The sequence below is a fragment of the Callithrix jacchus genome, chromosome 5 (assembly GCF_049354715.1).
Source record: "Callithrix jacchus isolate 240 chromosome 5, calJac240_pri, whole genome shotgun sequence".
Taxonomy (NCBI): Eukaryota; Metazoa; Chordata; class Mammalia; order Primates; family Cebidae; genus Callithrix; species Callithrix jacchus.
In genome coordinates this window covers 72,545,898-72,566,657 of record NC_133506.1, presented here as the reverse complement: position 1 = coordinate 72,566,657, position 20,760 = coordinate 72,545,898, and the positions used below count along the sequence as shown (strand labels likewise).

General features: G+C 42.0%; 1 protein-coding gene across 22 annotated transcripts in view; it reads right to left on the bottom strand.

The window, feature by feature from the left end:
- The window catches only part of LOC128928139 (inactive serine/threonine-protein kinase TEX14-like), a 113,408-nt gene that overhangs the window by 16,555 nt on the left and 76,093 nt on the right, over window positions 1–20,760 (bottom strand). For 7 of the 22 annotated variants that reach the window (XM_078372792.1, XM_078372791.1, XM_078372783.1 and 4 more), the window contains exons 16-25: window positions 16,868–16,993; window positions 16,540–16,625; window positions 14,785–15,066; window positions 13,497–13,597; window positions 10,855–10,974; window positions 9,503–9,569; window positions 6,465–6,546; window positions 2,739–2,801; window positions 1,399–1,526; window positions 476–681 (exon numbers count right to left, since the gene is read on the bottom strand). In XM_078372792.1, the coding sequence (XP_078228918.1) occupies window positions 476–681; window positions 1,399–1,526; window positions 2,739–2,801; window positions 6,465–6,546; window positions 9,503–9,569; window positions 10,855–10,974; window positions 13,497–13,597; window positions 14,785–15,066; window positions 16,540–16,625; window positions 16,868–16,993 (1,261 nt within the window). Of the gene's footprint in view, window positions 1–475; window positions 682–1,398; window positions 1,527–2,662; window positions 2,802–6,464; window positions 6,547–9,502; window positions 9,570–10,854; window positions 10,975–13,496; window positions 13,598–14,784; window positions 15,067–16,539; window positions 16,626–16,867; window positions 16,994–20,760 lie in introns of those variants that run through there. The other 15 variants (XM_078372789.1, XM_078372803.1, XM_078372798.1 and 12 more) reach the window with 13 other exon arrangements.

Sequence of the window (20,760 nt, the reverse complement as noted above, 5' to 3'; positions counted from 1 at the left end):
TCCCACAATATAGACTCAAGAGAGGAGTCCCCGGGAAGCCTGGAGAGGACCCAGCTTATTTCTTGCTTTCTTTTTTTTTTTTTTTTTTTTGAGACAGAGTTTCGCTGTTGTTACCCAGACTGGAGTGCAATGGCACGATCTCAGCTCACCGCAACCTCCGCCTCCTGGGTTCAAGCAATTCTCCTGCCTCAGCCTCCTGAGTAGCTGGGACTACAGGCGTGCACCACCATGCCCAGCTAATTTTTGTACTTTTAGTAGAGACGAGGTTTCACCTTGTTGACCAGGGTGGTCTCGATCTCTTGACCTCGTGATCCACCCGCCTCGGCCTGCCAAAGTGCTGGGTTTATAAACGTGAGCCACCACGCCCAGCCTATTTCTTGCTTTCTTAATGAATTTGGATAAATCTTGGCAGTTTGAGTCACTGGGCCCTTTGGGCTGACTCCTTGAGCGTGTAACCTGAAATAGATACACTTACAAGGCCAGTGAGTCTTGAAGGGGGAGTTTCGGAGCAAGTAAGGAGAGAATCCAGTCTCTTTGCTCTCTCTCGGACACTTGTAAATTCATCAGACAAAGTTCGAATAGATTCTTGACTGTTCCAGCAAGAGGAAGACGCTGTCTTTACCTGCAATGTCATACTTTCAAGGCAGTCTTTATACCGACTGGCAGCTGAAGAAACTGACCCTGTTGGAGAAAAGAGGGAGGTCACTGTCTGAATCCTTTACATCATTTATCCTTTTTTCCTCTTTTCCTGCATTTTGGTTTTTTTTTCTGCCCCAATATGATGTACATTAAAAAAAAGAATGCACACACACACACACACCCACACACACACACACACACATCCAAACCCACAAAACTACACCTATACCAAGGATTTTCCAAATTGTTAATAATTTAAATAATCACTAATCTGAGACACAGCTCCTCACAGTATAAAAAATAATAGTCTCTCAACTTGGACTCTAAACTTTATCAAAATAAAATCAAGGGAGATTTTTCAAACCACAAATATACTGGAAATAAGGCCACTAAAGAGAGGATATTTGATGCTGGTTGCATATGCTTGCAGGACCTAAGAACTATATAAAGTTTAAGCACACGGTACTGTTTTAAGTTGCAAACCCTACAAAACCCAGTGCTTTTGCACTAAATTCAGTAGTGCTTAGAGGAGAACTAGCATTTGCATGGCTTTACCACTGCAGTTCTAAGTAAAACCTACTAATGGCTGCCCAATAATCACCACCACCCTGTCACCTGGCCTCCCATGGGATTACCCAGCTTTGGCACCAAGAAAAAACCTTTGCACTGTGACAACACAGCCACCGGCTCTGATCTCATGGCTTAGTTTCCCAGAGCCAAGGGGCTGGGGCTGTAAGTTCTTCTCTTCCCTGTGATTACCTGGGCTGAGTGGAGTGCTGACACTGGTAGGTGCATGGTTTATTTTGGGTGTTTTGCATGAAGCTTCCTTAAAAGAGCTGTCTGGTTCACAGGAGATACTAGACAGGTCTTGAATATCTGTCAATGATCTAAAGAATTAAGAGCACACAGTAATGATGAGAAGATGGTTAGAAAATCAAAGAATATATTCCTGAGAGATACTTTTTAAGTATACTCTTAGCAAAATTTTTAATGTGTCAATAGGCCAGAATTAGAGAATATTTTAGAATATCTTATACATCTTAAAGAGAATATTAGCCAGGCTCAGTGGCTCACACCTGTAATCCAAGCAATTTGGGAGGCCAAGGCAGGTGGATCATGAGGTCAGAAGTTCCAGACCAGCCTGACCAACACAATGAAACACTGTCTCTACTAAAAATACAAAATAAATTATCCAGGTATGGTGGCACATGCCTGTAATCAATCCTAGCTACTCAGGAGGCTGAGTCAGGAGCATCGCTTGAACCCAGCAAGTGGCGGAGGTTGCAGTGAGCCAAGATTGTGCCACTGCGCTCTAGTCCAGGTGACAGAGCAAGACTCCATCTCAAAAAAAAAAAAAAAAAAAAAAAAAAAAAAAAAACGAGAGAGAGAATATTAAAGAATATATCTAAAAGAGACTGTAACTTTATATATATATATATATATTTTTTTTATTATAATAGAGATTTTTCTTTTTTTTTTTGAGATGGACTTTTGCTCTTGTTGCCCAGGTTGGAATGCAATGGTATGATCTCAGCTCACCACAACCTTCACCTTCCAGGTTCAAGCAATTCTCCTGCCTGTAGGGGTGTGTGCCACCATACCCAGCCAATTTTAGTATTTTTAGTAGAGACGGGTTTTCACCATGTTGGCCAGGCTGGTCTTGAACTCCTGACCTCAGATGATCCACCCACCTCAGCTTCCCAAAGTGCTGGGATTACAGGCATGAGCCACCACATCCAGCATCATAGAGAGTTTCTTTGCCAGATACTGTAACTTTAAACATATCTCAGCAGCTAAAAATAAACTATTTCCATAGATAAAATATTCTATATTTCCAGGATATTTTGTGGAAAACAGATTTAGTCTACCTTAAGCATAAACTTATATTATTATTTTCATCACTACATTTCCTTGAGTGTAAGCCGCTATTAGTTATAAATCATATCATCAATTTGATAACTTTTTGGTGAAAGAAGCACCATGCTCACATTAAGTCTACACATAAAAATTGAAAGATTCTCACAAACAAGGATATACCAGTCCCTCAAAATCAAGACTTTACACAAGCATCCCTAGGAAACTCTCTTTGGTGACCATACATGTCTTTTTCTTTCAGTTCCTTTGGTGACTCCTTCAATGTTTCTTCTTGTTCATCTTCAGTACTGTGAGAAAGAAAGAAAACTACATGAATCCCCTCTGTGAGCAAAGTACACTAATTTGGTACAAGGAACCAGTTGATAGCCCAGCTTGAGAAGCAGTAGAAAAAGCACTAAGCTCAGGAGTAGAAAGTGTGAGTTCTGGCTGGGAGCAGTGGCTCACACCTGTAATTCCAGCACTTCCAGAGGCTGAGGCGGGTGGATAATTTATGATCAGGAGTTTAAGACCCACCTGACCAACATCGTGAAACCCTGTCTCTATTAAAAATACAAAATTAGCTGGGCCAGGTGGTGCCCACCTGTAATCCCAGCTATTTGGGAGGCTGAGGCAGCAGAATCACTTGAACCTGGGAGGCAAAGGCTGCAATGAGCCAAGATTGCGCTGTTGTACTCCAGCCTGGGAAACAAGAGTGAAACTCCATCTCCAGAAAAAAAAAGGTGTGAGTTCTGGTTCTGGCTGTACTACTAGCTGGAAGTTCTCTGGCATGTCTGGTCCTCAATTTTCTCTCCAGAGACTGAATAAATACTCTCTAAGGGTCAGTTCTGAAATTAGTTAAAGACTCTATACGACCATGAGCAAGTTCCTGACAAAATCAACAGAGCACAGGAACTTTGCTAGGACGTTAAGATATTGGAGCAAAGGGGCACTGCCATGAGGCCTCAGCAACTGTGAGAAGCTTCCAGGCACAGTGCTCCGGGAGAGGCCAGAAAAGCTTGTACCAAAAAATGGCCAGAGGAGAATACTGAAGACAAACTTTGACTCATTTCTACTTTAACCAATATTCAAGATTCAATTTCTGTACTCACTGAACATTAACTATAAGGCAGATCCCATGCTAAATCCTTCCATATGTTTTCACATTTTTAATCCTTACAAAAATCCTGTGAGACCAATGATATAAATGAAATAGTATGAATTTGGGGTTGAGTTGTGACTTTATTAATTCTGTTTCCAAAAAATGTTTGTTTCTCCTTCTAAGCACAGGTAGAATAGCACTTTTTGGCCCTCTTAATTTACATAAATGACCACAGGACTTGTTTTAACCAATAAAATATGAGTAAAAGTGATGAGTCACTTCCAGGCAGAAACTTTAACAGCCAGTGCACACCTTACCATGTTCCATTCTTCCTGCCTTCGTGATCAAGGAAGCTCAAAAATGGAGTCTCCCTCATCCTGAGTCTGATAGAAGGTAATATAACATAGAACATTCCTGGCCAACCCATGAGCCATGGACATGAACTTTTGTTGTTTTAAACCACTAAAATTTGGGAGTTGTTTACTATATACAGCATAATCTAGTCTATCCTAACTAGCTGTGTGACTGTTTGATATAGTGAACTCCGAGTTTCTCTTCAAAGAATCAGTATGTCAGTATGTTCAGCTCTCTTATTCTTTAATTCTCCATTGTAAAGTTTAACTTCCCTGTAGTTTCAGTAAACAAACTTTTCCACCAGTTCTAATCAGTAGTTCACATAGTCCCCTGCTCTGTCCTGAGTCATCCCAGTCACCTGCCCTTGTCACCTGCTTTGACCTGAGTCACCCCTGGTCACCAGCTCTGCCCTGTCCTATAACCACCTTCCCACCAAACTACCCACTCCACCACTCTGGCTCGTACCCCCGCGCTCTTTAAAATAGCCAATCAGAATTAGCTTAGGCTGTGCAGTCTAACTCTAGCTAATAGGGGAATGACACAGCACTAGGGGCTACCTGCGTAAGGAATAAGAACCCCTTCCCCTCCCTTGTTCAGGTGTGCACTTGCCATTGCTCCATCTATGAGATGCACCCTTCTATAGAACTAAATTGCCTTGCTGAAGAAATTTATATTCGAGTGCTACTTCTTTTGTGGCACCAAAAATTTACATTTAACATGACCTTAGAAAAAAATATTTAAACTCTCTGAATTTTGCTTTCCTTGTTGGCAAAAGGGAAGCAACAGTATGTAACTTAGAGGGGTGTCATGTGGATTAAATTAGACCATGAAACAGAGTGCTTGGCATATGCTAGATGTTTAGGAAATACTAACTATAATAATTATAATTAAGGAAATTGAGGCCCAGAGAAAAGAAAATAAGTGGAATGTTATTGTGCCAGATACTTTATATCAATTATGAATTTTTTAAATTAAACTTTTGAGATCATTGTAGATTCACATGCAAGTGTATTTTAAGAAATACACTCTACTGGCCAGGCACGGTGCCTCACATCTGTAATCCCAGCACCTTGGGAGGCCAAGGCAAGTGGATCACCTGAGGTCAAGAGTTCGAGACCAGCTTGGTCAACATGTTGAAACCCCATCTCTACTAAAAACACAAAATTAGGTGTGGTGGCATGTGCCTGTAATTCCAGCTACTTGTGAGGCTTATGCAGGAGGATCGCTTGAACCTGGGAGGTGGAGGTTGTAGTGAGCTGAGATTACACCACTGCACTCCAGCCTGGGTAACAAGAGCAAAACTCCATCTCAAAAAAAAAAAAAAAATACATTTTACCCACTTTATCCCAATGATAACATCTTGCAAATATATAGGACATTATCACAACCAGAATATCGACATTGATACAATCAAGATACAGAACATTTCTACCACCACAAAGATCCCTCATATTTCTTATTTACAGCTATGCCTACTTCCCTCCTTTCCCCATCCCCTCCTTAACCCCTGGCAACCACTCATCTGTTCTTTATTTTTATAATTTTGTCATTTCAATAATGTTATATTAGTGAAATCATATAGTAAATAACTTTTTGGGATTGCTTTTCCTACTCAGCATAATTCTCTGGAAATTTAGCCAACTTCTTGCATGTATCAATAGTTTATTCCTTTTCACTGCTGAGTAGCAATCAATGGTATGGAGGAATCTAAGTCTGTTTAATCATTTACTTAGTGAAGGATATCTGTGTTTCCAGTTTGGAGTTACTATGGATAAATTTGTTGTAACTGCTCCTGTATGTATTTTTGCATGAATGTAAATTTTCATTTATCTGGGATAAATGCCCAGGAGTTACATTATTACTTTAAGTTCCTATTGTCAACATTCTCGGTAAGGACTTTATTTTATTTTATTTTATTTTATTTTATTTTTTGAGACGGAGTCTTGCTCTGTCACCAGGCTGGATGGAATGCAGTGGCACAATCTCGGCTCACTGCAACCTCACCTTCTGGGTTCAAGTGATTCTCCTGCCTTAGCCTCCTGAGTAACTGGGAATACAGGTGCACACCACCATGCCTAGCTAATTTTTGTATTTTTAATAGAGGCAGCGTTTCACTGTGTTGGCCAGGATCGTCTTGATCTCTTCACCTCGTGATCTGCCCACCTCAGCCTCCCAAAGTGCTGGTATTACAGGCATGAGCCACCACGCCCGGCCTCAGTAAGGATTCTTATCCCTACTTCACAGACGGGAAAATAGAATAGAGGGGTTAAGAACCTTGACCAAGGTTACATGAACAGAAGGTCAGAGTCAGGATCTGAGTAAAGGTGATGACTCCTTTTCACTACCCCTCAAATTCTACTGCACAAGTCCTAACAAAGCTAAGCTGCCCAAAGCTAAATTTTATAAAATAGTGGCTAATACATTTGAAGACAAGCAATATATAAACATGGGGCATTATCACCATTTAACACTGCATCAATGAGTCTAAAACTGTGAATAAGATAATAACAGCCCATACCTTCGTATAGGTTGAAATTGAGACCTGGGCAAAATCTCAGCATTCTTTCCAAGAATTCTTATCATTTGGAACTTTTCCTCACCTGAAAGAATAAAGTACAATTTTTTTTTTTTTTGAGACAGAGTCTCGCTCTGCCCCCAGGCTGGAATGCAGTGGCACGATCTTGACTCACTATAACCTCCGTATCCTAAGTTCAAGCGATTCTCCTGCCTCAGCCTCCCAAGTAATTGGGACTACAGGCACATGCCACCACGACCGGCTAATTTTTACATTTTTAGTAGTGATGGCATTTCACTGTGTTAGCCAGGACGGTCTTGATCTCCTGACCTCATGATTCACCCGCCTCGCCCTCCCAAAGTGCTGGAATTATAGGCGTGAGCCATGCGCCCAGCCAAAAAAATTTTTTTTTACTGAATCTTTGCCAACCCAAATTATTAGAGGCAGGGTTCCACCATGTTGGCCAGGATGGTCTTGATCTCTTCACCTCATGATCTGCCCGCTTCAGCCTCCCAAAGTGTTGGTATTACAGGTGTGAGCCACCACACCAAGCCTTTGTAAGGATTCTTACCCCTACTTCACAGATGGGAAAATAGAATAGAGGGGTTAAGAATCCCTATCATTCCCTAGAATTTCGCATGGTCTGGTCCAGAATTAGAAATAATCTGAGTAAAGTGCTGCCCTAATTGGGTTTGGATTGAGTGCTATAGAAGAGGTTTTTGCTTTGAAAGTTTATTTTCCTTGATCAGAGCACAGAACTATATTCTGACACTCAGAATACAATCAAGCCATTTACTGGCCTTTTTAGTCATAACCACAGTTATTTCTGGAGACAAATGTTGTTTTGTCTTTTTAAGAAGGCAAACTGACAGGGTTCCTATCAACAGACACCAGGGGGCATTGAAAACAAGAACTGTTTGTTAACTGAACAGCCCTGAGCTCTAACTATGCCACTTGGCCATCAAACACTACCTAAAGAGTAGGGGCAGGGATCTTGATTACTGAGGAGCTAATTCAACTGTCTCCTGTTCTCCTTGGCATCAAGTTATCTGAAGTTACTCCTCTCCAGTTCTCAGTAAGATGCTTTGCTCCAGGCAGGCAGGGCCAGTATCCATTTTCCTTCCCACTACTGTACTGTCCTACTTAATAAAGAAGGGGGTAGATGGTACATCCGGCCCTGTTTCCAAATGCCCATGACTCCCCCATCCCCACCCCATTCCTTAGGTCCAGGTGGTCTGGTAGACACTAAGAAGGCCCACCAGAACAATGCCACCTTTCACAGCTACCAAGGAGCTCTGAAACCCCACCAGTGAAGAGAAATTGGAGGTTCCTCTTCCTCTGACCCTCTTTTAAAATGATAAATATCCAGAAAGCATAAACGAATTCCTAATAAGCAACATTTAGAAAGTAAGAGACTTTAGAGTCTGATCCTCTCATTTACTTTATACCAGGAGAAAGTAGGGCCCTGGGGTAAAGTGACTTGCTCAAGGTTATGCAGAAAAGTTCAATGGCAGAATGGGGCTTGGAACCTAGCATGCTCCATCCTGTATCCCTGTTGTGTTCTCCGATGTGGAAGGGGATATACATCAGAGCCCTAGGTGGAGACGGGGGCAGAGAGGGGCAGAAAGAAGTGAATGGAGTAGAAATCAGAGATCTTTTCACCTACTTCAGATGTCGTTATTAAACTGGCTCTGTTATCTGACCTGTGTGCCCTACAACTTTTCCATCCCACTCAACTTACCTCCAAATACAAGTTAAGTGGCCACTTACAAGCCAGGTCCAAAAAAGAGGCTCTGCAGGAAGAGGTCGATGGCCCGAGGCTCTGGAAACTTTTAATAAATATTGTGCTGATACTTTAAGTGTTCATCTAAAAGCTTACAGTTTCTTAAAATGCTCCCAACTCTGCCAGAGGCCTACACAAGGTTACAGTTGGAAGCTGAAGTATGCAGTGGAGGAAGGGAGTAAGTTCATAATCCCACCCTCTTTGGGTTCAGAGGGTTGAAACATGACCATGAATAGCTACACAGGTTGATAGGTGGGTAACTCTAGTTTTAAAATAGATGAGGCCGGGCACGGTGGCTCAAGCCTGTAAACCCAGCACTTTGGGAGGCCGAGGCGGGTGGATCACGAGGTCAAGAGATCGAGACCATCCTGGTCAACATGGTGACACCCCGTCTCTACTACAAATACAAAAAATTAGCTGGGCATGGTGGTGTGCGCCTGTAATCCCAGCTACTCAGGAGGCTGAGGCAGGAGAATTGCCTGAACCCAGGAGGCGGAGGTTGCAGTGAGCCCAGATCGCGCCATTGCACTCCTGCCTGGGTAACAAGAGCGAAACTCCGTCTCAAAAAAAAAAAAAAAATAGATGAGTGCATACCTTAAAAGAACAAGAGTACACAATTTTTAAAATGTAACAGAGCCAACAGTTAACTTATATCTGTCTGGTGCCACATCCCTGGTTACTGATCCAAGGCTAACTTCTCATCTAATAGCCCCTGCTAAGTTATATAGAACCCAAGGCCTCCCAAGGGGTAGATGTTAAGTTGAATCTGCATTGTTGGCTGTTACGAACTCTTTGCTAAGATGCTATGCAAGCAAAGGAAAATGCTGATGACACTGCCTTCCAGTGAGAAGAAATACATGGAAACCTGGTTCTAATTTTGTTATGTCAATAACTAGCTATGTAGCTTGGCAAATCCCCCAGGTCAGCTTATCAAAGATAACTGTGTGCTTGCTATGTATCATACAGCCTGAAAGCTTGAGAGACCAGAGGAGGAAAAAGCAGTGACTACAACAACGTATGCTATAAAAATGCAAGGGGAGGTATAAACAATACAACATTTGGATGTCATGAGGTTGGTGAGGAGCAAGGGATTCATTCTATAGAGGAGAAATCATTGAAACACAGTTTTCTCAACCATATAATAAAAGGTTTGGGTGAGGCTGTCCCTCAGGATCCCCTCAGCTCTAAACATCTGTGATCCAACAGAACAAAGTGAAGGCAAGTGATTCTCAAGGAATCTTCCCTAAGGGCTTATTACCAGAGACTTGAGGTTGGGCAAATGCACCTTGTATTCCTTCAAATTCCTCTTCTATGGCACTCGAGGTCTAAAAAAAGAATGAAAGAAAAGCAAAGAAAGCAGGTTCACTGGAGGCAGACATATTAAAAGATCAATAATTTGTTATGTTTTGAAATCTTAAAAATCTTCATAAGATCCCTGCATCTTTATAAAAAAAGTACAAACTTGCTTCCTAGACATTAAGTACTTATCTGTACCATATGTCCCCTCCTCGGTAAGTCCTCCCTCACCTCCCATTGTGAAGAGGAATTAAATGACTGCCCCTCCTTATATCACTATCCCTATTCATCCCAATCTTCCAACAAAGATGTTTTGGTTCTTGGGAGCTTAATCAGAAGAGCTAAAGAAGGTTTAAAAGATAGCCAGGTCTGCAAAATTATGAGGTGAGAAGTCAGAATAATGGTTCCTTTTGGAAGAGACAGTGACTGGAAGGGAGCATAAGGGGTCTTTGGGGGACTAGTAATGTTTCGTTTCCTTTTTTTCAAACAGGGTCTTGCCATGTTGCTCAAGCTATTCTCAAACTCCTGCGCTCAAGCAATCTTCCCACCTCAGCCTCCTAAAGTATTGGAATTATAGACATGAGCCACCACACCTGGCTGAAATTATACCTTTGATGCATCCTAGAATTCTCAGCAGTTAAATGCTGTGATTGACACATACAATTCTCCCTTTCCTCCACCCCACCTTTCATATTAGTAACAGGTCCCAAAAAGGTGCCAGGTTAGGAGGGAGGTAGGGTAGAAAATAAGTAAATGAGAGAATACAATAAAATTCACTTTACAAATGAAAATACTTTATATGGCAGGTTCTTAGAAAAGCTGGGCAGATTCCCAAGAAAACTTGGTGTATTAGACAGTCTCATATTTGTTGCTGAACGCTTGCCTCAATCCTGGCTCTCCTGTCACTAAAACTTGGCAGTCTGGAGTTTATTCCCTACATCTGCAGAACACCAGTCTTCCTCAGAGAGAGGAATGATAGCCTTGTCTCTTACAATAGGAAGAATATGTGAATTAGGTAGCATGAATTAAAATGTTTTGGAAAAAAAGTACAAAGCGCTGTATAAATGCAGTAACCACAATTTTGGTAGAAACTGCCTATGATCTCCCATCCTCAAAGATCAAAATTTTTTCAGATGTTTCTCCAAAATGCATATGAACACATGGGTTCATATTGTACTCCTGACACCAAAAAAGGTATTAAAAAACACTGATAAATAAACATTATATGCTTTGATATATAAGCTATTTTTCTCAATAAAAGAATAAGCATGGAGAAAGCTAAAAATGTACTTTACCCTGAACTGTGTTTTTTACCTCTAGAGCTAAGTTTTCTTGAGCAGCCGAGGAGTAAAAATACTCATGGTCTGGAGTTAAAAATTCATCTGTTATGTCCTCAGAAGACTGTGGTGAACAAGTTGATTGCGTGGGCTCATTCTATTAATAATATAGGAAATCACTTTTAAGTTATTGTTCACTGTGACCAAATCTTTTTACAGTTGGATGCAGTGTTAACAAGGTTATCTAAAATTACTCAGTAGTAACCACAATTTTGGTAGAAACTGCATATGATCTCCCATCCTCAAAAATTAAAATTTTTTCATCAGTCAGTGTGACACTGTGAGCTGAATCTCCCTACCTCTTTGTGGGTGTGCCTCTGCCTTCCCTTCCCAGTGGGGAAAAGCAGCTGTGATCTCCCTGGAGTAAGCATGGAGGAATGCTAATCCTGAGCCTCAGCAGCACCATCTGCTGAATGGGTGGGGATGAGGTGACTGTCCTATTCTAATATTCTAAATAAGGAGAAAGGCCCTAGTCAACTCAAGCTGAGGACTGAATTTAAACACCTTGATCCCTCATAGGTACAGACATAGTCCATGTGTTGGCATCATCTTACAGATGAAGAGGCTCCAGCTACGCATAACCTGTGAGTCCCTCAAGTATTATAGGTTAAAGGCAAGTGAAGAAGCATCATTCTAAAAACAGCAATGTAATCTCAATAATAAAAATAAAATAGTTAAAAAGTAGCAAATTTATTTTTTTTTTTTCCCAAGACAGACTCTTGCTCTGTTGCCCAGCCTGGAGTGCAGTGGCATGATCTTGGCGCACTGCAACCTCTACCTCCCAGGTTCAAGCGATTCTCCTGCCTCAGCCTCCCAAGTAGCTGGGATTACAGCAATGCGCCACCATGCCCAGCTACTTTTTATATTTTTAGTAGAGATGGGAGTTTCACTATGTTGGCCAGGCTGGTCTTGAACACCTGATCTCGTGAGCTGCGTGCCTCGGCCTCCCAAAGTGCTGGGCTTACAGGCGTGAGCCACCATGCCTGGCCTGCAAATTTATTTCTTAAGCATCTCTGCTCCATCCCCTTTTTCCTGCTTATTTTGCTATATTCAGGCTTTGATTACCACATGGCCAAATGGCTCTTCTCATTTCAGTCTTTTTGTTTTTTTTTTGAGACAGGGTCTCACTCCACTTCCCAGGCTAGAGTACAGTGGGCCAATCACAGCTTACTGCAGCCTCAAACTCCTGGGCTCAAGCGATCCTCCTGCCTAAGCCTCCCAAGTAGCTGAGACTACATACAGGTGCACACCACCATGCCTGGCTAGTTTTTACTTTTTTTAAAATACAGGGTTTCACTCTGGCCCCCAGGCTGGAGTGCAGGGATGTGATCATGGCTTACTGAAGCCTCAACCTCCCCAGGCTCAGGTGATCCTCCCACTTCAGCCTTTCAAGTAGCTGGGCATACAGGCATGCACCATGTCCAGCTAACTTTTGTATCTTTTGTAGAGATGGGGTCTTGCCATGTTGCCCAGGCTGGTCTCGAACTCCTGGGCTGAAGCAATCTGCCCACCTTGGCCTACCAAAGTGCTGGGATTACAGGAGTAAGCCACTGTGCTAAGCTGATTTTTACATTTTTTGTAGGCAGGGTCATACCAGGCCCAGCCTGGTCTTGAACTCCCAGCTTTAAGCGATCCTCCCACTTCAGCCTCCCAATGTGCTGGAATACCAGGTGTGTGCCACTATACCCAACTTTCAGAACTCTCTTGGCAGAGATTTTGTGACTAATTTCCTTTGACACTACTTTTGCCACATGCTTCCCTTCCTGTGCACTTAACAGCTGCTCCCCTTTACCTCTCATCAAACTGAATTTGAGTCCTGACCACCTGCAGATATTCCCTACTTTCCTGCCTAGGCCTGCTTTTCCAGCTCAGCCAGTATGCTTAATATGACTATTCTTCCAGCCCTCATGTGAGAGAAAGGATAAGCTGATCTTATGAATGGTTTGTATGCTATGATTAAATACCATAGGTCAAAAGACCTCACATTTTATCACTACTGTATTCATATATCATTCTCAATTGCTGTCTATATTCTTTAGATGATTGCAGCCCCATGTCAATGACAATAAAAATAAATGTTGGTGTCTTAGTCTGGCTGGACTATGGCCTAAAGTGGGTTAAAGCCCCGAAGCAAGGCTGTCACTGCAGTGCAAATGCAAATGGGTCCTGCTGAGGCACAGTTTTCAGGCACAAACACATGGCTTCCACTGAGTTGGGAGCTGAGTTTGGCCCTTAGAGGATATTCCAGGTGAAGGCACACTCATAGCAACCCTGCCCTTGGTTTTTCCTACTCCTACTGGACCTCAGTCACTTGCTGGGGCAGGAGCTTTGCCCCAGTTTTGTTTACCCAACTATACCAGAAACTCAAGTGCCAAAGCTGAATCTGACACTTTCCTGTGCTCTCCCCAATCTCCAGGATACACAATTCATTGAGATGAACTGACTTAAAAAGTATCAGACAGAAGGAAAGATTATATTCATGTCAGTGACATAAGGGCACATGCTCCAGCCAAAAAGAACTACTGTAGATATTATTTTGATGTCATAGCATAACAACAGCTCAGTTCTACCTTAACAGATCCTTGGGTTCGGCTTGGCTCTCCAGACAGTATTACTTACACTGTAAGGTTTCTCAAAGGCCACCAATGCATCAGAACTTGCTTGAAAGGCTTCACTATGCTCTGGTTGTTCATTTTGTCCAGGAGATGGGTGACTGATACCTAATGATTATAACACAATCAGGGCCAAAGTCATTCAGTGATATTCAGACAGCATGAAAGAGGATAAAGGTGGCATGAGAGAAGAGATGTATACATATTCTGCCAAAAGTGGCTATGTCCCATATGTTAGGTTCAGTCCAGAGAGTAGAGACTGTTAGTTTAGCCTGACCCCAAAATGCAGCCCTGGATCATCCATCCTTTTGCCCACCATTCGAGAGTGATGTCTGACAAGAAACAGATTCTAAATACAAATACTACCTAAGCCAATAGATTTTCTACCTAAGACAAATGACAATTTTAGATGTACCTTTCCTTGACTTACAAACAACTATGAAACAATATTCCATGCTCTGATTGTAAGCAAATTACCAAGTGAAAATATATGGCCTTCATTTTTTTAACCTGTAAATCTATAAACTGATGACAATAAATATTATGTGTCTCTAGGTTCCTCCAGCATAGACTCTCTGGAAAAATTTAATGCCAGCTTAGAATACATTCTAAATAAATTCTGGGAGAATTTATTTACAGCTTAGCATACAATGCAGAGATATGGGCAGTAGGCAGTGGTGGCCCACCTCTATCCCCAGGTAAAGAAGTCTGATTCCTCACCAGGATCAGAGTTGGTATGTGATTATTTTACTTCCTTTGGACAAAGGGGCCTGTTTCAGTAATATAAAAACTGATCAATGTCTGGATCTATCTGCCTGGGGGAAATGCAATGACATATAGAGTATACTGCTTTCCCCTGGAATTCAAGGTTCCCAGAAAAGTAGGAAAGGAGAGAGGACCAAGCCAATATATATATGTATATATGAAGGTTTACCTTTTTGAGAGCTGATAACTTTTTTTTTTTGATAGGGTCTCACTATCACCCAATCTGTAGTGCAGTAGTGATCACAACTCACTGCAACCTCCGCTTCTCAGGTTCAAGTGATCCTCCCACCTCAGCCTCTTGGATAGCTGGAACTACAGGCATGTGCCGCCATGCCCAGCTAATTTTGTGTGTGTGTTTGTTTTTGTAGAGATCGGGTTTCGTCATGCTGACCAGCCTGGTCCCGAATTCCTGGGCTCAGGCAATCTGCTCAACCTCAGCCTCCCAAAGTGCTGGAATTATAGGCTGAGCCACCTTGCCCGACCAATCACTTGATCGAGTTCGCCTATCCTGATTCCCGAAATAAACTTACTGGAGAAGCTTTGAGGCCCAGGCTGTCTGCCACGCTGGTCACTGTCATAATCACTGTTGCCCATCTTGTCAAACTTGCTATTTCCTCTGGGCTCATCATTTTCCCTATGATATTCAATAACTCGCTTCCAATCCATGTTTTCAGCGCTCCTAATAGGGGGCTGCAGCAGGGCATTGGGCTCATTTTCAGCCTTGCTCTCTAAAGTCAAACTACTCTGAGGATGCCAAGGAGGTACTGTAAGCTGCCCGGTAGCTGCTTTCTCTGCCATTTCTTTCACCTCTACTGGGCACAAGAGAAAGCAGTATTTAAAATATCGTTGTAAACATTGGAAACACAGATTTTCATTTAAAATAAATACATAATACTATTATAACTCATACTGTAGCAATAACTGCCTTTTTATAGTTGCCTCATCCTTAGTTTGCTCTGTTTGGCTTGAATAGGAGGTGAGGGGAGAACAGAAGACAGAGAGAGAGAGAAGGGAATTTCAGTTAGTTATCCCCAACAACAGCCCTTGTTGCTGACTTCCAAGGTGAGAGGCAGCAAAAAACTTACAGATAGACCCTCTTCCTGAAAAGTTTTAACAAGAAAAATGACATCTAAAGTTCATTCTGTAATAACAGAAAGGATTCTATTTGAGTTTGCCTAGTCTTTCCAAACTATCCTGAGCTTATATTTTTGGAGTCCATATATATATGCATGTTTTCATTTCAAAATTTCTACACTTCCGCTAATGTCACTTATGACTAGTATTAAAAATAGACATTATATCCTTTAAGCCTACAAGAGAAAACTGATACAAAGGATAATGCCCACAGGATTTAAGACTGACATTGCATACTCTCCACTTGAATAATGTGATATAGTAAATATCTATGTAGCAGTTCCTCAAATAATGTCATTTTATTCAACATTGTTTCATTATAACTATGATGAGAAAAAAGAACAATAAATTCCCAGTTGGGGCCACTGTCTGTGTGGCACTTGCACATTCTCCCCTGCATGGGTTCTCTCCAGGTAGTCCGCTTTCTTCCCACATCCTAAAGATGTGCACGTTAGGTGAACTAGTGTGTCAAAACAGCCCCAGTCTGTGTGAGTGGGAGTGTGTGAGTACGCTCCACAATGGAATGGTGTCTGTCTAGGGCTGGTTCCCTCCTTGCACCCTGAGTTGCCAGGATAGGCTCCAGCCACCTGTGACCCTGAACTAGAATAAATGGGTAATTACTTATCTTACTTGTTTTTATTATTCTTTCTTAAATGTATATATAGCTCACATTTACTTCAATGTTTAATATTAGAAGTGATTTGGTCTTTATTTAGAAGTTGGTGATGTATTTGTGAGCAGAAATATGCTGTAGGAACTTAACTCTTGTTCACATCAATTAGCCTATGGTAAAATTGGTTTTGTCATACATCATTTTGCTTAAAGTCATTGTCGTTTCCTATTAACATATTAAATAAGGACTGACTGTATTGTGTACTGTTTTATTACATTGCTTATACAGTATACATTTATATAATAGAAATATGTCCTATAAAGTCTAGAAATTTTTAAAAAAGCATTTCCCTTCTGAAGGCTGTAATCAAAAGGGCCCTACTTTTAAAATGAAATTATATAATAAAAGAAAAAACTTCAAAGGACATCGCTATGGTTCTAAATGTGCATCACAGGTTGTGTACTTAGAAATATCAACCACATTAGAAATATACTTTAAATTTCATTTTGACTAACGAAACCCATGACTTTATACTCACTTTTCCATTTTAAGTGTACCTCTCCATCATCTTTATTTCTGGATTCTGCATTATAGATTTCAGAAGAAACAGGTTCCATACTCATCCTGAAATGCATGGGTTTTTTGGAGGTGAGGCGAGCAGAGTGAACACAAACACATCAGTTTGCTCAAGGTCCTGACAGAACCCAAAGCCCAACCAGCCCATCCAGGGGACCTGTTCCCTACACCATGAACCATTCCTAGAGTTGCACTGACCCCACTGCACCAGCAGAGGGCACAAGACTCCACCCCACCCCGACCCCCACCCCCAACCCCACTGCCAGTTTCCAGCCAGCAAGGATCCTTACCTGGTAAAATCCTGGTGAGAGCTGGGTGACACAGAAGGTCCCTGCCAGTGGCTTGACAGAGTGAAGAGTGCACTATTAAGTCGTGTGGCTTTGGACTGGGCAGTGGACTCTCTAGGTCTTCCTTGGCTAAGAAACGAAAGGACTGAATTATAACATCTCCAAGGGCGATTTTATTTTCTAAATTTAGATTTCATGATCAAAGTGTTCTTGGGAGATTTTCAGAGGTAGAAGAAACCCACAGTTGAAGCATATTTTCACAAGACACAATCCCTGGGCTGTTGCAGAGCCCTCCCCTGCAAATGCCACAAATGCCAGGTGATGGTTCGGGTGAGGGATCTGCTCTTGCCATTCCATCAGAATTCTCTGATAACAGGTCCACCTTCATATCAGTGACAGCACAATAATATTTGTAGTTGTTGAGACGGAGTCTCGGTCTGTCACCCAGGCTGGAGTGTAGTGGTGTGATCTCTATTCACTGCAACATCCACCTCCCAGGTTCAAGCAATTCTCGTGCCTCAGTCTCCCGAGTAGCTGGTATTACAGGTGCATACCACCATGCTCAGCTAATTTTTGTATTTCTAGTAAAGATGGGGTTTTGCCATGTTACCCAGGCTGGTCTCAAACTCCTGATCTCAAGTGATCCACTCACCCTGGCCTCCCAAAGTGCTAGGATTACAGGTGTGAGCCACCATGCCTAGCCTAACATTTGTAAAAACAGTCTTATGGCACCAGGGATCCTGAAGAACATTCAGAGACTTTCAGTCTAGTCCCACTGAATTCTAGACCCTGACCTACCATTAGGTTACTATCTGACTTTGGCAAGCATCAATCTCTCTAGGCCGAGGCTTCCTCATTTGCAACACAAGGGAATATTTTTTTTCCTTTAAATATCCCATAACTAACCAGGTATAGTGGCTCAGGTCTGTAGTCTCAGCTATTTTGGAGGCTAAGGCAGAAGGATTACTTGAGCCCAGGAAGTCAAGAATAGCTTGGGCAACATAGTAAAACCCTGTGTCCAGAAAAAAAAATAATTAAAGTTTATAAATATCTCATGAACATATACATTTTATCATCTATTCAATTAACTTTTCAAAAATGTATGATATGACTGGGCACAGTGGCTGACACCTGAAATGCTAGCACTTTGGGAGGCTGGCGCAGGCGGAGGCCAGGAGTTGAGGCCACCTGGCCAATATGCTGAAAACTCTCTACTAAGAAAAAAAAACTTAGCTGGGCATGGTGGTGCATGCCTGTAATACCAGCTCTTCCAGTGGCTCAGGCATGAGAATTGCTTCAACCTGGGAGGCAGAGGTTACAGTGAGCTGAGATCACACCACTGCACTCCAGTCTGGGTGACAAAGCAAGACTCTTATCTCCAAAGAAAAAAAAGTATGTGCTCTGTGGCACAGATATGAATTCCCTATTATCTAGAATGCCCTATTCACCAGGGGACCAGAAAGCAGAGAGACTGCTGAATCAGAGAGGGCAAATCTGATCAGCTTCCTTTTTAAAAAAATAAATTTTTTTGGAGACAGAGTCTCACTCTGTCACCCAGGCTGGAGTACAGTGGCTCAGTCACAGATCACTTACTGCAGGCTCAATTTTCTGGGCTCCAGTGATCCTCCCACCTCAGCCTCCCAAGAAGCTGAGACCACAGGCACCTGCCACCACAGCCAGCTAATTTTTGCATTTTTGGTAGAGATGAAGTCACACCATGTTTGTTGCCCAGGGTGGTCTCAAACTCCCAGACTTCAAGCAACCCTCCCACCTTGGCCCCATAAAGTGAACTGAAATTGGTCAGGTACATTGGCTCATGCCTGTAATTCCAGCTCTTTGGGAGGCTGAGGTGGGCAAAACATGAAGTCAAGTGATCGAGACCATGCTGGCCAACATGGTGAAACCCTGTCTCTACTAAAAATACAAAAATTAGCTGGGTGTGGTGCCACGCGCCTGTAGTCTCAGCTACTCGGTATGCTGAGGCAGGAGAATTGCTTGAACCCAGGAGGCAGAGGTTGCGGTGAGCTGAGATCGCACCACTGCACTCCAGCCTGGAGACAGCAAGACTCCATGTCAAAAAAAAAAAAAAAAAAAAGGGTGAACTGAAACTGTGCCACTGCAAGGAAGCCTGAGCCTCAGAGTAAGACCCTGTCTTGAAATGGAAAAAAAAAATCACTGGAATGTTCAAACCCTTTGACCAAGTAATTCTGCTTCTGAGAATCTATCCTGAGGAAATAATCCAAAATGCAAAAAAAGTATTATTTACAAGTAACTGTGTCCCTATTCAAAATAGAATAAAAATGAAACAACCTTAAATTCAACAATAGGTGAAATCCAACAATTTTTGTTGCTGTTTGAGAGAGTCTCATTCATTCCCCCAAGCTGGAATGCGGTGGCATAATTATGGCACTGCAGCCTTGACCTCCCCAGGCTCAGGTGATCCTCCCACCTCAGTCTCCCAAGTAGCTGGATGTACAGGCGCACACCACCATGCCTGGCTAATGTTTTGTACAGACAAGGTTTTTGCCACGTTGCCCAGGGTGGTCTCCAATTCCTGGGCTCAAGTGATCTGCCTGCCTTGGCCTCCCAAAGTGCTGGAATTACAGGTGGGAGCCACCTCATCCAGCCCAACAATTCCAAAATAAGTTTACAAGGTTTTTTGTTTTTTGTTTTAGTAACATAGAGTAATGCTCATGTTCTAATCTAAAGTGGAAAAGCAGGATATAAAATTGCCTACACATATCATAATTGTCACTTTATCTTTTTTAAGCATACAAAAGGACTAGAGAAATAGGTAGAAAAATGTTAAACTTTCCTTTGGTCTATTTTTTATACTTTTGAGGAAAGAGGGTGCCAAGCAGGAGAAGCCACAATTATGGGTGTTCTTTGTCATCTAATGGCTATGTCATCCCATTTGCTTCTATCAGTGGTGTGAGTGCCAAATGCTCTGATGCCAGCTAGGTAGTTCTTCATTATTCCCTTCCTAGGAATATATACTAATCTGAAATGTCTAGCCAGGCCCGGTGGCTCAAGCTTGTAATCCCAGCACTTTGGTAGGCCAAGGTGGGCGGATCACCTGAGGTCGGGAGTTTGAGACCAAGCTGACCAACATGGAGAAACCCCCTCTCTACTAAAAAATACAAAATCAGTCAGGTGTAGTGGCACATGCCTGTAATCCCAGCTACTCGGGAGGCTGAGGCAGGAGAATCGCTTGAACTTGGGACATGGAGGTTTCAGTGAGCTGAGATCTCACCATTGCACTCCAGCATGGGGAACAAAAGTAAAACTCAGTCTCAAAAAAATGTAATTAATTAATTAATATAATTAAATGTCTGGACAGCTTCCTTCATTCTCCTTTACGTACATATTTACCAACATGAAACAGCAAACTTGTCATTAGTCTCAGTCACCAATAGGGGGAGGAATAAAAAGTTCTTTTTTTTTTTCCCAGGAGAACTGACTTGAAAGTTGTGGATTAGTGCTACCATTTATCCACAGAAAAGAAAAACTAAAACTGATATATTAGTCTACCTTGAAAAACATTTATTGCTCCTTTAGTAAGTCCCTTACTTATAATACCTAATTAAATTTAAACCAAAAAAATTTAAATAAATTTTTTAAAATTAAAAAAATATTACCACACACCAAATAAATTTGTTTTACTTAAGTTCTTTATTTATGTATTATTATTTTTGAGTCAGAGTCTCGCTCTGTTGCCAAGGCTGAAGTGCAGTGGCACCATCTTGGCTCACTGCAACCTCCGCCTTCTGGGTTCAAGGGATTCTCAAGCCTCCACCCCCCAAGTAGCTGGGATTGCAGGCACCCGCCACCACATCTGGCTAATTTTTGTATTTTTTTTCTCACACAGAAAATAATTTGGTTCCAATGCAATTTTT